The sequence below is a fragment of the Balaenoptera physalus genome, assembly GCF_965194825.1.
Source record: "Balaenoptera physalus genome assembly, chromosome: 13".
In the NCBI taxonomy this organism is placed as follows: Eukaryota; Metazoa; Chordata; class Mammalia; order Artiodactyla; family Balaenopteridae; genus Balaenoptera; species Balaenoptera physalus.
In genome coordinates, this window is record NC_138892.1 from 27,989,115 (window position 1) to 28,006,887 (window position 17,773).

Consider the following 17,773-nt stretch of genomic DNA (forward strand, 5'->3'; position numbering starts at 1 on the left):
ATATCGTATATTAATGCATGTATGTGGAACCTAGAAAAATGGTACAGATGAACCGGTTTGTAGGGCAGAAATTGAGACACAGATGTAGAGAACCAACGTATGGGAACCAAGCGGGGAAAGCGGCGGGGGGGTGGTGGTGGTGGTGGGATGAATTGGGCGATTGAGATTGACATGTATACACTGATGTGTATAAAATTGATGACTAATAAGAACCTGCTGTATAAGAAAATAAATAAAATTAAATTAAAAAATTTAAAAAAGTTTATCATTTAATGTAATCAGAAGTATTTTATTGTATATATTTATGGTTATCAAAGGAATGTGAATTTGAATTAGAGTGATATATAGATATATACTGGAATATACAAGAATTTATAAAACTGTTCTTCCCTAGAGTTAATGTCATGTCATTTGTGTAACTATCCTGAATTAGATATAAAGTCAAAATATGATGAAGAAAGGAGTCTTCGAGAAGCTGCTGAACAAAAAGTGACACATCTAACAGAAGAATTAAACAAAGGAGCAACTATAATTCACGATCTAAAGACTGAACTGGTAATTTAGAAGCCATTTATTAGAATGTACCTTATTTGAAATTGAAAAATGAAATATATACACTGATGAAACGTTTTTGAAAGTACAGCCTGAGTAGAATGGAGGAAAGAAAAAATTCCCTATAGTTTTACCATGTAAATGTATATACTTTATATGATTTTTAAAGTAAAAATGGAATTTTATGACACATAATTTATGACATTAACATTTTTGTTGTTTCTATCTTAGTATCAACTGTCTTTTTTAGTAGTTTCCATATTTGCATCTCTGATCTTACCATCCCTTGAACTTTAGTTTTATAAATCCATACTTTTAGGACACTTCTGATTGCATTTCTAGCTTTCATTTCAAATTCAACAAGTATAACATCAAGTCATCCTATTTCCTCTGTAACTGTATTTCTGTCATTGGTACCATGTATTTTCATCACTCTCCCCAGGCTTAACAACTTTGGATCTGTCCTTGCCTCCTTTCTGTCCTTTATTTAGCACTCAAGAAATATATGAATAAATGAATCAACTGTATTCAACCTGCAACAAACCCAAATTATGCTTATACCTGTTTTTTCTTCATGTTATTGACCAGTTTCGTAGGATAAAAAAATGAAGGAATTTAGCATTTATCAAGTGATTGTTATTACCAGTGGGTGTAGTTTGTGAAGGAAAGGAAAGCAATTAAAGCGCTAAGGATAATTGTGAATTTGCGATTTTGTACCATGAGTGGTAATACTATTAAGTATAAGATAGAGCGGGAAAAGGAGAGGATTGTTGGGGGAAGACATCAGTGTTTGATGTTTGGAATCTAGTAATTGATATTAAAGATTGCTTTATTTTGATTTCTTAGTAGTAAAACTATTTTAAAAATGTGTGTTATTTTAGTTTCACTGTGATTTTTAATAAAAATGTGTTGCTTCACAGCTTCAGAGACCTGGAATAGAAGATGTTGCTGTGCTTAAGAAAGAACTGGTCCAAGTTCAAACGCTAATGGACAACATGACCTTGGAACGTGAGAGAGAATCTGAAAAACTCAAAGATGAATGCAAAAAGTTACAAGCAGAACATGCTCACTCACAGGTAATGAAGTTTAGTGCACTTAAACGAGATTGATGTTAACTTGTTTAGTGTGCACTCTTGAGTGAAGCCAGGATTTTTCTGAGTGACCTATCAAGCAGTATTTGCCTTTCTTTCATCTGGTCTGGGTAATATTTGTATATAGTCAATATGGTCTGATAGACAATATTTTTAATCTTTGCTCTATGAAGCTAGAGACTTAGAGAAGAATGTTTGTATACAAGAGTATTATTCTGTTTAATAAATGATGTATATTGTGTAGAAATTATATTTAAAGTTAAATTTGCTCCAGACTAGTCAGTAAGTAGTAATTAAGTTTATTTCAGTTTGGTAGGGGTAAAGGAAGTATGATTTCATTTTCTTCATTTGTATAACCAGTGTTGTTTAGAAAAAGTATTTAAGACTTATTTTCCATTCGACTTCTTTTTCATTTATCAGCTATTTAATTATGTGGTTGAAAGAAGTCATAAAAATCATCTAGTCTTAACACTCCATCCAGGAATTCCCTTTATAGCATCTCTGATAAGTGATCTACAACTCTTGCTAGGTGACGTAGGGGGTGCATATTTCTTCCTAAGTCAGCCATTCCATTGAGTTGGCATTTGTTTCCCTATGATTTACATGCACTGGTTCCAGTTCTCAGGAATTAAACATAATAAATTGTTCTTTTCCACATGAAATATTTGAAGACTGTTCATATTTACTCTGAGTTTTTTTCTCTTCCAGGATAAACATTCTCAGTTTCTTCTACTATTTCTTGCATGACTTTGGCCTGTAAATCCCTTATATAATTATGTCAGCATATGACAAACTCTAGGATGTGTAGTAAATATACTTGCTTAAAAATGATAGCCTTTGTCCTTCCTACTGTATCATAGGAGGTATTTTGTTATAACTACTACTATGTGTAGTTCTTAAGCTCCCATATATGATACAGACCTCTGTTTTTCATGTTTTCAGTTTAAAACGTTAAGTTATAGTGACATTTCAACTTGCATCTCTTTCTTAGAGTTTTTCAGCTGGTGATCTAAAAGCCACTCTATTCATAATTAGTAACTCATTAATGAGCTATGGAGTATAAATATAGATAACCCATGTCATCCTTTATTTTAGTTCCTCCTATATCTTATTAGTGGAGGAATGGTGAAAGTTTATGGGTACAACATGCATAGGCATGTGAGGCTTTATGATGCCTAACACTTCAGACTTTAAAGTTTATGAACTTCAGGTGCAGATTTCCCAAAAGTGATCTTTGTAGCCCAATGACACATAGTCCCACAAATTTTCAAATAATTCCAGGGAGTTCATGAATTTATCAAAGCCAATAAAAAGCTCCTAATGTGTAATCAAGGAGAGGCTGAATCAAAGAAGTCTCATGAGGTAAAATCCCATCCAAATAATGCTTGAGTACAAATTTCTTTTAACCCTGTAAGTTAAGTATTAAGTTTGTTTTATATTTAAGGAATCTGGGCTCAATGAGGTTAAATAACTTGTTCAAGGTCATGCACCTAACATAAAGAAGCGTGGATTAGAACTCAAGTCCTGTCTGAAGCTCGTGTTCTTTCTATATCATGTTATTTCCCATTTTAGGTGGTCTGGTGATTGCCTTAGAAGTAAATTTGTGCTATTAATCTTGATCTAATACTTATTTTTATTACTTTTTATATCTTGACATATTGTATATTTGTATTGAGTATAGCTTAAAGTACTTTTGAGTTGTGTCTCATACCATTTCCATATGAAAAAAATTACTGTCTAAATATTCCATCTCATTTATTTGTTTATAACTGTTTTTAGCTTCTGCTTACTCCTTGAAAAATGGCATGTATTTTATTAATTTATTAAAATTCATTTCTATTTAGTCTCAGTTAAGTGTGTTAGTGAATTCTATAACTTGAACTTAATAGAAAAAAAACTATTTTATATATTACTGTTTTACTGAACCTAAAACATTGGAATCAGAAACAAAACAGTAAAAGGAATTAAAGAAACTAAAAATGTAATGATTTGTTTGGTATTTCTAGTTGAGGCTCAAGATATACAATCTGGTATTATACATTGTTAAATATGTTCCATTCCTTTCATTAACAATATAACTTATGAATTCATTGACATTTAAAAAAAATCTAGATATTTTAGAAGGCATATAGAAAAATAACTCATTCTAAAACATTTAAAAGTACTTTTTAAATAATTAGCTTTTCTTTAGATCAGAAGTTAAGGTTAATAAAAGTATGATTCATAAAAATCTACATTATTAAAAATATCAAAGCTATAATCAACTTATATTTGGTGTTGTCTTTAATGGAAATGATTTTTTAAGAATTTAATTTTTATTCCAAATATACTTATTTGAATCCCAATTTTTAAAGCTAAAAAGGTTATAAAGAGATGGAATAAGTACGATTACACTCATGCATAATTACTAAAGAGAGCATTTAAGTATCATTTAAACGAATGCTAGTATAAGAGATCAGATTTAGAGGTGTGTTTGGACTTTTTATTGTATGTTCAATGTGTACTTTTGTCAGTCTTGTCTTCCACCTTTCATCCATCATTTTATTTTATTTTTTTCTGCTTTCTAATGGAGATGCTTAAACTTGAGGTAATGTGTTTTTGGAAGGCTTTTTAATATTAGTAGTTTAGTACTACTTTTAATATAGCACCTTCTAGCACCATATGGCAATTTTGTGTTTTAAGGCAATCTCAGAACTTCAAACATATGCTCATTTTTGTTTTATTAATCAAGCAAATTTTTAACCATCTTTAAAATGATTATTTACTAAAACTAGTAGAATATTAGGACAATAATTATAATAAAGCACTAGCAGGAGGTTTGCATGAAATATTTTTCCTTAATTATTTTGTAATTTAAAATTTTGTAGTAAAAATTCGATGTTAAATTCAATAACGTGGCTTCAAGGAAATGCAAACTATATAGGGTCTTACATACTGTTTCCTTGTGTACAAATATCTTGTAACTTCTTGGAGATAGAGTCATTCATCCCTTTAGTGAGTATTTTTTGAACGCCTGAGTGTCAGCAACTATTTTACATGTGGGAAATACAACAGTGAATAAGATACAGTGCCTGCTCTCATAAAGCTTATATTCCTTTGTGGAAACCAAATAATATATAAGTAAACCAAATCATGATAGAAAGTCAGTTAATGCTAAGTGCTATATAGAAAAACAAAGCAGGATATGGACAGTAGTGGGGCTGGCAATAATGTGGGACAATTTTAGATAGAATGATCAGGGAAGGTATCCTCAAAGAGGATACATGGGAGAAGAATGAAGTACGCAAGAAGCAGGGTGAAGAATTAGGAGCAGCATTCCCAGGAAGAGAGAGTGCAAGTGCTAAAGATTTCTAGGCACAGATGAGCTTGTCCCATTAACTAGTGAGGACTGTCTGTGTGACTTGAAGAACCTTCTTTTTGAATTTCACCCATAGTGATATTACTATAGTGAATGTATTTATTTCCTTTGAAATTTTGTCTTTCTTCAGTCTTTATTTTTTTTTAAATAGAAACATATGATCACTGTCAAAAATTAAAATGACTCATAATGTGCAGTAGAGAGAGTGGAAGTGTCCTATAATTCACTCCTGTTCCTCCCCTTCCCCATAACTAAAATGTACCTTTAGGTGTATACTTTTCCCACTTCTTTCTTTTTTCCCCCCTTGAGTAAAGTGAAAAATTTTAAATGCTTGCTTTTATATTTTTAAAAATTCTAGTTTAAAAACATATACATATTTAGTGTACGAAGGATACATTATAAAATTATTTATGTTACTGTATCTAAAAGGATACATTTGCTTTACATTTTCTTTGTTTAGTTCCTTTTATATGTTGGCATTTATCAGCAAGATAGATACTAGATAGATGTTACACATGGCTAATTGTATCTTATAAACTTCAATGTGGAATCGTGGTATTTTAATGAAATATACTCAAAATTTGCATTTTTGTACACTGTTACTTATTTCTGTTTATTATGTGTGAGATATTCTAGTAATTCCTTTGAAGAGAGAGTTAGAAGTAGGGATTTAAATACGATAATTTATTTTCCTGTGTGATAAGTAGGCATTTGTACTACATGATTAAAACATACTAATTTAAAGTAGCTGGATTGTTCCTAATATTTTTATTAACATCCATAATGTTGCTAATAGAAAGTGATTCTGAGATTCAAAGTTGTTAGACATAGCAAATTGAAATAAACTTCCAATACCTATATCCATTTCAAGGTTACACGACCAGTTCAAGACAGAAAGTGTTTAGGATATACTTTTTACCTGAAAACAGTTAAAAATACATGAATATTTAAACATTTTTCTTCTTTGAAGTATATTTTATATACATGTTTTCCTTAAAAAATCAGGTCATAAACATATCTCAGACGTGCTGTCATTCCCCAAAACATTTTTGAAACCTCTTTTTATTGACTTTAAACCAGTTTGGAAAGCACTCAAAAAACTAGTTTCATTAATTTATGGTTGTTAAAATAAGCCCAAGTGTTTGATCATTCAGTTCAGTTACCTTGTTTACTAGTTTGTTTCTAAAACTTTATACCTTCATCCATTATCCTTATACCTTCATCCACAGTGGATTTGGTTTTATTACAATGAGAATCCTTTAACAAAAAAAAGGGCCACGTATTCTGGAAGGCTTTCCAAAAGAAGCAGCAAAGATCACTTGGCATTATTGTCACAATAAATTAGTAGCCTTCTAAGATTTTTTCCTTGAAGATGAAAGTACTCACTTGTAATATATGATATAGGTAACTGCAATGTGTTCATTTAAAAAAATTAAGAAATTTATTGTATTCATATTACAGTTTATTTACTGATGAAGAATATAGGCAATGAAAATAATCGTAACGTTAAGAATGTAAAAAGTAAAGCCAGTAAGCAGTATTAGAAATGAAAAAGTTCTCCTGTTAATATCACTTGCAGGAAACCATACTTAAAAGGCAGTACTTAGTCTCTCTCTAGTGGTTGAAGCTTTCATGTATAGGAAGCTTGTATTTCCAGGCTCTTTGCTTATCTTTCTCTTACCTTATTTATTAAATGATTAAACCATTGTTTTCATTATAGACATTAATTTTCATTTAAACAATATTAAATGCATTAAAGCAAATTCATACCCAGCTATTCTCCATGATCACAGAGTGATCCAGGTTAATAAAACTATATATAGCTTCTGTTTGATAACTTCTTTGGACAAATACTTTCCATTACAGTCCAAAAGATGATTCACCACTTTCAAAGGTAATTCTATGTTGGTTGTTGCATTTAACATGATTCTGAAGTAAAAAAAAAGGCTGTGCACAGAAACTGGGAGAAAATATAGGCATAACTTGCATATCCTTTTTAAATTCAGGAGGATTAAAGTATAGAATTTAAAGCCAGTAAATTCATGTTTGCAGTTTGGTGCTTACTTCAGACACATAAAATAGGATGTCAACCTTTCATTTCATGTATTATTAAATAAATGAAGTTGTATATTTTGGATAAATTTTAAAAATTAATTTTCAGCCAGAAAAGATGTAGGGGTGGTAAGATAAAGAATCAAGTTGAAATTTCTGAGTTATTTCAGTTCAACAACAATGACAAAAATCTATGTAATCTGAAAACCTTTGGATGCTTCCATTTCCTTTTTTATTTTAGTTTGCTCTAATTTTTTTTTTTCCTTTTAGGCCACAATAAACCAGCTGAGGACTGAACTTGCCAAAGGCCCCCAGGAAGTTGCTGTGTATGTGCAGGAACTACAAAAACTTAAAAGTTCAGTTAATGAATTAACACAAAAAAATCAGGTGAGAATTTAAAAACTACATATAATGGTGAATTGATTTTATAGACCTTAAATTTTAATCTTGTGTATGTTATTTATATATTGGCACAGTACAGTATGACTTGTTCTGTGTGGGTTTTTTTTTAAGTGTTATTTACATTCACATTGTTATGCAACCAATTTCAGAAGTCTTTTCATCTTGTAAAACTAAAACTCAACACTCATTAAACAACTCCTCATTCACTGTCTCCCCTGCCCCAAACCCCTTCTACTTTCTATATCTATGAATTTACTGTTCTAAGTAACTCATATGAGTGGAATCATACAGTATTTGTCTTGTTGTGTTTGGCTTATTTCACATAGGATAATGTCCTCAAGGTTCATTCATGTTATAGCATGTGTCAGAATTTCCTACCTTTTTAAGGTTATATTACATTGTATGTATATATTGTATTATCTATCATCTGTTGCTTCCTTCTTTTGGCTAGTTCTGTTGTCAATAGTGCTGCTTTCAACGTGGGTATACAAATACCTATTTGTGATCCTGCTTTCATTTTTTTTTTGGGGGAGATACCCAGAATTGGAATTGCTGGATCGTATTGGTAATTCTATTTTCAGTTTTTTGAAGAAATCACCATACTGTTTTCCATAGTGGCGATATCCTTTTAAATTCTCATCAACAGTGCACAAGGATTCAACAGTTTCTTCACATCCTTGCCAACATTTGTTATTTTCTGTGATTTTTATTTGTCTGTTTTTTTATAGTAACCATCCTAATGAGTGTTAAGGTGGTATCTCCTCATGGTTGATTTGCATTTCCCTAATGATTAAGATGTTGAGCATCTTTTCATATGCTTGTTGGCTATGTAATTTTCTTTGGGTTGTTTGTGTTTTTGTGTTGAGTTGTAGGAATTCTTTATATGTTTTTTGATATTAACCCCTTATCAGATATATGATTTGCAAATATTTTCTCTTAGGTTGCCTTTTCACTCTGTTGATTGTATCTTTTTATAAAGGAAAAGCGCTCCTCTGTGTCTGTACTCTCAATACTGTACTACAGCTTCACTTCTGACATCAGATGTGAGGGTGTTCTGTATATTAACGGTTCTCAACACCAGCTGGGTGTCCTACAGTTTAGCTCAACTCTTACACTGCTTACCTGGAGCTAGCATCAGATTCCACAGATGAAGGGTGCAGTCCTGCAGGGCTGTGCCTGAGCACCCCAACCCCACCTCCCCCACGCACCCCAATTCAGACACCAACTGAAAGTCCAGCTTGTTACTTGTACTTCTGACCAACTGGCTATAAATGGGAGGTTCCCAATCCCCTGCCTCCAGTGTGATTAATTTGCTAGAGTAACTCACAAAATTTGGGAAGACATTTTACTTGCTAGATTACTGGCTTATTATAGATGACTGTAACATAAGAACAGTGAGATGGAAGAGGTGCATCGGGCGAGATATGTGTGAAAGGGTTTGAAGCTTCGCTGCTTTCTCTGGGTGCTCTCCACGTGTTCACCAACTCAGAGTCTCTCAAAACCCTTTCCTTCCTACACGGGCATGATTGATTAAATCATTGACCACTGGTGATTAATTTAACCTTTAGCCCCTCTTCCCTCCCTGGAGGTCGGGGTGGGACTGAAAGTTCCAACCTTTTCTTCAAGGTTGGTTCCCCTGGCAACCAACCCCCATCCTTAGGGCTTTCTAAAAAATCACTTCATGACTACGAACTCATAGGTGGTTGAAAGGGGCTTGTTAGGAATAACAAAGGATATCTTTATTGCTCTTATCACAGGGAATTCCTGGGGTTTTAGGAGCCTGGTTCCAGGAATGGGGACCAAGACCAAATGTATGTTTTACAATATCACACCTTTGATGCACGGAAGTTTTAAATTTGAGAGAATTCAATTTATCTATTTTTATTTTTGTTGCTATGCTTTTGGTGCCATATCCAAGAAATCATTGCTAAGTTCAGCGTCATGAAGCTTTTCACCTATGTTTTCTTCTAATAGTTTTATAGTTTTAGGTCTTTGATTCATTTTGAATTATTTTTTTTAATAGTGTAAGGTAAGGGTCCAGTTTCATTCTTTTGCATATGGAAATCCAGTTTTCCCAGCACCATTTGTTGAAAGGACTGTCCTTTTCCTATTGAATGGTCCTGGAGCCCTTGTTGAAAATCATTTGACCATGTATGTGAGTGTTTATTTCTGGGCTCTCTAGTCTTCCTCTGTTGGTCTATATGTCTTTACGCCAGTACCACATTGTTTTGACTACTGAATGTTTCAATCAGTTTTGAAATCAGAAAGTATGAGACCTCCAACTTTGTTCTTCTTCTGTATTCTGTAATGTTAATATTTTCTGCCTTGGTTCTTTAAAGATGAGCAACAGATTATATTTAGTTTTGGGATAGGGCAGGTATTGGTATCAGTACTTTTTTTTCCCATGTCTTTACTTTTTTGGTGGTGGAGGAATAGGAAGTTATTAAATCTTTTTACTCAAAGGTATGGTGAATTTGTTGGCTTTGCTTTAGTGACTTAATTAATTCTCATATCTGCTTTTACATTTAATCTGTTGTGATATGTTTGAAGCGTGTGAAGAAAATTTAGTCTCACAGATGTGTAGTTGGAAAACGGAGGACTATCTTAATAGCCTTTTCAGATAATTGTAGCTATTTTTATTTGATATTAAACTGAAACTAAAGTATAGTTTCTCAAAAGTTAATTACAGTGTAGAATCTGAAACCATAGTAATGCAATTTTTCTACTTCGTAACAATAAAATTTTTTCCTCTGTCTTGCGTTTTGAATGGGTCTTTCCTGTGCATGATTTTGTAACATTATGCATTAGTCATGTGGAAAATATTGGTTCACTGAGTTATGCAGATTTTTTTTCCAAATATTGACACATTTCATTGTACAATATAAAACTAATCACATTTGTCAATATCACCATCAATCTTAGAATACCTTATACATATGAGGAAGTGTCAAGCTCATGGTAGTGGATACAAGTTTTCCAAAATTCTAAGCTTCATTTGGAAGCTTGAATTTTATCATTGGCAACCAATACTATCAGTTCTATCCTTTGAAGTGACAGATTTTCTTCCTCCCCAAATCTGAATAGTCATAGTTTGTCTGTCATTCTTAAAAATGGTGTTTCATGGAAAAAAGCAACTAGCTCAGTTTATAATTCAATCACATAAATGCTCTTCTGTATGACAGTTATATTATTTGGTATGCAGCAGAAGTGACCCATATATACTTCCTATTTTTTCACAGTTTTTCTTTTTTCTTGCTATTTCAAATATTGCGGCTATGAACATTCACATACAAATCTCATGCATTTGTGTAAGAATTTCTCTATTATGTAGTCTCACGGGAAATTGCTGGGTTATAGGCTATATACATAATCAAATTTACTAGGTGATCCCAAACTATTTTTCAGAGTAATTATACCAGTTTACCATTGTCCATTTTTCCGTATACTCCTGGTGCTGACTGGTTTTTAAAATTTAATCTTTTTTATGTTTTATGAAAACCTCTGTGTCTCCCTACCCCCCTTTTTTCCCTCCTGTCAAGCTATATGTAGAAAACTTCCACGTATACTCTAGTTTTATCTTTGTCCCTCAGTTTGATTTTTAATTTCTTTGAGCTCAGAGTTGACCTTCTACCTCTTGGAAATTTACCAGAGGTGTACACACAATGGATGTTTATGATCAGTGTAATTTATTTTGTCTTTTTGAAACATTAAACTATTAATAAGGGATAATGAAGCACAGGTTGCGTGTGTGTGTGTGTGTGTGTGTGTGTGTGTGTGTGTGTATATATATATATTCACACATGCATGTATACATTCACGCTATTAAAGGAAGTACTATTTTTTTTTTATGAATAATACATAGACTCAAGATGGTAAAATTAGAATATTTTTGATTAGGGAATAATAGGATTTTCTACTAATCTTACTAATAGTAAGACTTCAAATTTTTTTTTGAAGTTTTTTCCTGTTTAGGATTTTTTTCTCCAGTTAGAGCAAGCACAGATGTGCATCTACCTTTTTTTATTATCCTTGCTCCCCGACCTCTCCTCACCCAAGTCCTTGGCAAACCATGATTGTTGACAGTGGTGATATCCAAGTGTTATGAATTTGGAAATCTCTGTGCCTGGTCTTTTGAAGGCTATTAATGAAATGCGTTGGGCAGCTTTTGTGGGTCATAGGCAGCATCAAGGTTGATAGATAACATTATAAAATATAATGAATTGAAAAAATAGTTGCTTTTGTGTTAATGTCAAGATTTTCAGCATTAAACCAGTGTTTTTTAATCACTGGCTCTGAAAACTTAAAAACAAGCCAGGAATCTTGAAGAAATTTCCTTTTTAGTTTCTAATAAGAATCATATGCTGACATTTAAACAAAATTCTGCAGCTCAATTTAATTAACTATTTCCATATAAATTCTGAACAAAATCATATGCTTATTTAAAGCTACTAATTGATCAGTATAGGTCATTGTAAGAGACTGAGTTATTATTTGGGTCTCACCTCTTACCCATTTTCCATCCTTCATTGCTCTCCGCTTTCCAACAGTCTCAGTATTAAGATGCTCATAGGCCAAAGCAGAAGCCAGATATGGCAAGTAGTTGTATTGCTGTGTATTACCACTGTATTGCAAAGTGGTATATTGAGATGAGCAGCATAGTACAGTGGTCAAAGGCATGTTTAAATCCCAGCTTTGTCACTGACTGGCTGTAACACAGAGCCTCTCAAAGTCTCTTTCCTCTTCTGCTAAGAAGTACTGTTATACTTATTTGCCTCTTAGGATTGATATGAGTATTAAAAAAATTAATAGATGTTGAAGTGCTTAGACCACTGCCTGGCTTAGAGTAAGCACCTCAGTGAATGTTTGTTGTTACTGTTTTTATTTACTGTAAGTTTTGTGATGCAGAGTTGAGTCAAGACCAAGGTGGATGTTTTCCTAAATTACTGCCTAGTAAATCAGGAAAGACTCTTGTTGCAGACATAACCTTTTAGCTTAGTCTTTTTTTTTTTTTTAATTAATTAATTAATTTTTGGCTGTGTTGGGTCGTCGTTGCTGTGTGCGGGCTTTCTCTAGTTGTGGTGCGCGGGGTCTGCTCTTCGTTGCGGTGTGCGGGCTTCTCATTGAGGTGGCTTCTCTTGTTGCGGAGCACAGGCTCTTGGCGCACAGTCTTAGTAGTTGTGGTGCTCGGGCGCGGGCTTAGTTGCTCCGCGGCATGTGGGAGCTTCCCGGACCAGGGATTGAACCTGTGTCCCCTACATTGGCAGGCGGATTCTTAACCACTGCACCACTAGGGAAGTCCCTTTAGCTTAGTCTTTAAGGATGCTTAGGAGCATGTCACATGGCAGAGGGGTTAATGGCATTTCATTTTGAGAGCTAGATACAGAAGGCATGGGGACATGTAAGAGCACAAAATATAAGATGTTGGAGAGGTACAAGTAGTTCAGTTTGTTCTTTCTCACAAAGCTGTTTTGAGGAACAAACGAGATGAGATCCTTGAAACCACTTTGTAAGCTATCAAGCAATAAAAAATGCCATTCTTTTTGCATTTCTTCTCATTACCTGGGCTAGTAACAAGTGAATAACAGAGTCTAATACAGGGAAATTGTCTCTGTAAGGAAATATGTTGAAAGAACAATTGGTGAGGAAGTCAAAAGAGGACTAGACGTTCGGAAGGAAAGAATTTTGCTGACTCAAATGATAATTATGTTATGAGTTAAGCTTAACATTCATTTTATAATTTAAACTTGAATAGTGTATGCTTTGGGAAGCCTGAATTGACTCACTGAGTGTCTGAATTGTGTTGTGAAAACTTTATTGGACTTAGAATCATCATATGTGACTCTGCTACCTGGCCAAGTCATATCAGGTTCTTTCAGCTTTAGCTTCTTCATCCACAGAATGGGGATGATAATGTCTGTCTCATCTTTTGTTGTAAGGATTAATATGGAGAAGTGAAAGTGCAATTACTGTTTTCTTTAATGGATTCTACTGTACTTAAAAAAAAATCAATCTTCAAAAACCATGTATTCACTAGACTTTTTGCTTCAGATTCCATGAGAAGACCATAATAAGAATAAAAAGTTTGTGATACTAAATATAGTAAGCCTTTTGCATATAAAAATATATATAATGTGAGTGGATTAGGTTATTTAAAAAGAAAGTAGTTTAGGTTCTTTTAAATAAAATTTAATTATCTCATCTGTGCAATAAAGCAGGAAGATTTTGATTAATTTTTTAGGATAAGTGAATTTTAAAGTGAATGGTTGTAATGTATTTTTGCTTGTTAAAGAGTAAAGCTGTCTGATGGATCCTTTATGTATAGAACTAGTAGGATTACTTGGGCACTTTATGAGTAAGCCTATGAGGAAGGCTCACTACCTCATTACTAGCCTTAATTTTTGTAGCATGTTTTAAAATTATATCCCACCGAAGTATTTGTGAGCATGGTTGCATTCATAAAATTTAGTAACTTAGAATTTTCTTTGAAAAGATGCAAGGCATTTATAATGATCAATGAATAGTCTTAATTTAGCTTATGAATTCTAAAATAAATATTATTTTCTTCAAAGAAAAAGTATGAAATCAAGTCAAGAAAGATGTGGAGTTACTAATGAGTAAGACAAAAAAATGTTTATCAAAAGAGAACTTTCCTAACAGGTAGTTTGACTCAAAATTATTATTGTTTTTCTCTAGTCTTTTGGCTCTACCTCTTTTGTTCTGTGTCTGTTGGTTAGTCAAGACACATTTCTTTGCTAATTTTGCTGAAAACTTCTGGGTGCTCTTTTTACTTTGTCTCCCATTTTGTCTTTCTTACATATACTTATATCTTTTTGACACTGCTTTTTCTATAGTATATTTCTACTTGATAATTTACATTAATGAACTTTTTCTCAGACACGTGTTTAAGAACCATTACTGCTGCCTTTCCCACTCTATTATCTAAACTTATTACTCCCCAGTGTCCCCACTTGCAACTTGTTGTCTGTTCCTTTGTGTCTTTTTGTATAGAGCAGATGGCATGAGTCATGTATACCTAGTCCTTAACTCCTCTCACTACTTTACCAAGTTCAAACTTTGTTTTCAGGTGATTGTAACTTACTAGTTAGCCCCACCTGACTTTGCTCTTTTCATTTTTAAAAAAATTGTGCACTTGAGAAATTTAACACAGCTTTTGTATTAATCTGTGTTTTTTGTGCATTATGTTTTAACTTAGAAAAAAATGTTAAAATGTGTTTCATTTAGATTATAGTCTGTTTAAAGGCCAGAAGTTTTGCTTGCCCTCCACTATTTCTGTATTATCCCCTTCTAGCACACTGTATATAAAAATGAGTATAATAAATGTCCATGGTTGACTCATCAGCTGCTTATAGTGGCTTCTTTTCCTGGCTATCTTTCTTACAGAGTTGAGTCAAAATTCTGATCCATATCTTGTGTGTAAATATCTTGACTAAAAATGTTCCATATTAGTCGTAAAAACTCCACTGAGCCCAGACTTTAACATTTGATTAGGCTGGTTGATCCAGATCTTTGATTGGAGGTGTCATTTTTATATTTTGTACTTGATAGTATTGGATAAAATAACAAATATAAGGCAGGTAAGTGATATTTTTAGATCACTGTTTTATACACCTAGAAAGAAATTTGAGTAAGTCTTAAACTTGTGACTCTTAAAAATGATGTTTGTCAAGAAGAGCGAAAATGAGGAATCAGTAGAATCAGGCATACTAGAGCAGTAAATGGTATTGTTATTGCTAAAGCTCTTACCAATTATGAAATTGCAAAGCCAAAAATCAGAATTGCCATATTGTTACTTAAAGTAATTTTTGATAATAGAGGGGTAGTTTCAATTTTTAACTCAAATGGGAGATTATAAATATGTTGCATAGCCTAAAGAATCTAGTTAGTAGATTTTAGTGTTTTCATTTTATGTCAAAATTTTGTTGGTAATTTAAAAATTATATTAATAGAGCTTAGTCAAGTAGACCAATAATAAAACCATAAGTTAGTATATAACAATTTAATTCTTCTTGGTTAAAATATTTTCACTGTTTTTATATTTTAATATTTACTAAAACATTTAGTAGGAAATGATATTGCTGTAAAGATTATTTGAATAATTAGAATAATTAAAAATATTAGGAAAAGAAAATTGTTAAATTGATATTTCAGAATTTGACTGAAAAGTTGCAGAAGAAAGAACTGGACTATACTCAGTTAGAGGAGAAACATAATGAAGAATGTATGAGTAAAAAGAATATACAAGCAAGCCTTCATCAAAAAGACCTAGATTGTCAACAGCTTCAGTCAAGGTTATCTGCATCTGAAACCTCACTGCAGAGAATACAGGCAGAGCTAGGTGAAAAGGGAGAGGCTACTCAAAAGCTCAAAGAAGAATTATCAGAAGTGGAGACCAAGTACCAGCATCTTAAGGCAGAGTTTAAACAGCTACAACAACAGAGAGAAGAAAAGGAACAGCATGGATTACAACTCCAAAGTGAAATTAATCAAGTAAGAGCTGTTAACTTTTATTTATTGTAATTCCCCCTATGGTTTCTTCTTAGTGTGTTTGATGGTTGTTTGATCATAATATAGTTCATTTAAAAAGTTGTCATTTAAAAAAAATAACTCTTAATTTTCACAACCTATAGTATTGAGTCAGATCTCATTTCTGTTAATTTCAATTTCCCTTAAAATGATAGTATCTATCATATAGTATTATTGTGAAGTGTTTATGAATTAATACATATGAATTGCTTAGAATGGTACCTGGTACATGGTAGGTGCTCAGCAGGTATTAGCTATTATAATAATTCAAATTGTTGATCATTCTTTTATTTAAAAATTCTTATCTTTTTTCTTTTCTTGTTACTAAATTTTAAAATATAATTGCTGTTAAACCAATAATATAAAAATTAGATATTTTAAAAGAAGAAAACAAATTAGTCCTAACAACTGTTTTTTATAGGTAAATAATATCTATCAGAAGAAGATTCATGGAAGTTTTGACTTTGCCATTAACTTAATTTTTGAATTCTCTATTCTGATTATTTCTTATAGATAACATTAAAGTTGGTAGAAAAATGGAAATTTGGGGGAGATTAAAGTCCTCAGCCACGTTTTTTTTGATAATTTTCAACTATTTTCATTTATAGGGCAGTGATACTTGGCTTTTGTGGCATCAGTCCTCTGTCTTCTTAGCCTGAGATACTCTTCCTATTTCTCTTCTCCCTGATAAATACAACTTACTCCACTTGTCACTTTTCCAGAAATCTTTTTCTGCATATTGCCACTTCTCACCACCACCCCCTCCAGATATGGCTTAAGCATTTACACATCTTGATTGTTTTACTTATCACAGTATAGTATATTATCATAACTTATGTATCTTTCTTCACTAGACTCTGAACTCTTCAGGTGCAGGGACCATGTCTTATTCATTTTTTATCCCAACTACCTGGCATTTTGCTTATTAATCAGCAGATGTTTTAGTAAGTAAGTGAATGAACAAATGCAGGCATTCATAATCGAAGGAAACAGAGGCTTGGGGATATCAATGAATAACTTAAATATAACTTAGATATTTGCCTTTCAGTTCAAATGAACAAATGGGGCATTTATGGTTTCTAAAAGACACTATGCCTTGTTTATTAGGAGATACAGAAATGAAAAAGGAAACAGTACCTACCTTAAATGATTATGTAAATCTCATTGAGGATGAGGCAAGTACTATCCTATACCAATGAATGTGAGAATTAAAATAAAATGATCTCATATACCATGGGAATTTGGAAGAGTTCCTCTCCTGTTTTCTTCCCCCCCATAGTACTTCATACTGTATAATTATTTTGTCCTGTTAATGTGATCAAGAAAAGCTTTGTGTGAGAGAGAGGTGGTGCTTGAAATTGTGAATATTGGATGGGTTTCGACAAGTAGCAGTTTGAAGGCAGGAGGGTCTTCCAGGCAGAAAAGTAAACTAGAGGCAGGGAAGTATTACAAGAACCAGGGAGGGACATGCATTTGCTTTGAGGATAGGGTATGTGTAATAGTAGTGGACTATTTTGAATCCAAAGAGCATTTGGAAGTTTATTATGCAGGCTTTTGAATAGCAGGCTGAGGAATTTGGGTTTCATTTGGTTGTCAGTGGGTGGAGGGGCATCAGGAATTTTTGAGAACCTACTCAAACAATATTTTTATTCAAAGACTTGAATGTACATAATTATTTGGTTTAGTCACAATTCTGTACAAAATAAAGAGGTTGTACTGAAGACCTTGAAGTGATACCATTTATCTTCTTCTCTTCAGCATGCTGTCTGGATTC

General features: G+C 32.8%; 1 protein-coding gene across 3 annotated transcripts in view; it reads left to right on the forward strand.

The window, feature by feature from the left end:
* The window catches only part of EEA1 (early endosome antigen 1), a 143,238-nt gene that overhangs the window by 67,568 nt on the left and 57,897 nt on the right, over nt 1-17,773 (forward strand). For all 3 annotated transcript variants that reach the window (XM_082418867.1, XM_082418865.1, XM_082418866.1), the window contains 4 exons: nt 434-555; nt 1,473-1,628; nt 7,324-7,440; nt 15,625-15,963. In XM_082418867.1, coding sequence (XP_082274993.1) covers nt 434-555; nt 1,473-1,628; nt 7,324-7,440; nt 15,625-15,963 — 734 coding nt within the window. The remainder of the gene's footprint in view (nt 1-433; nt 556-1,472; nt 1,629-7,323; nt 7,441-15,624; nt 15,964-17,773) is intronic.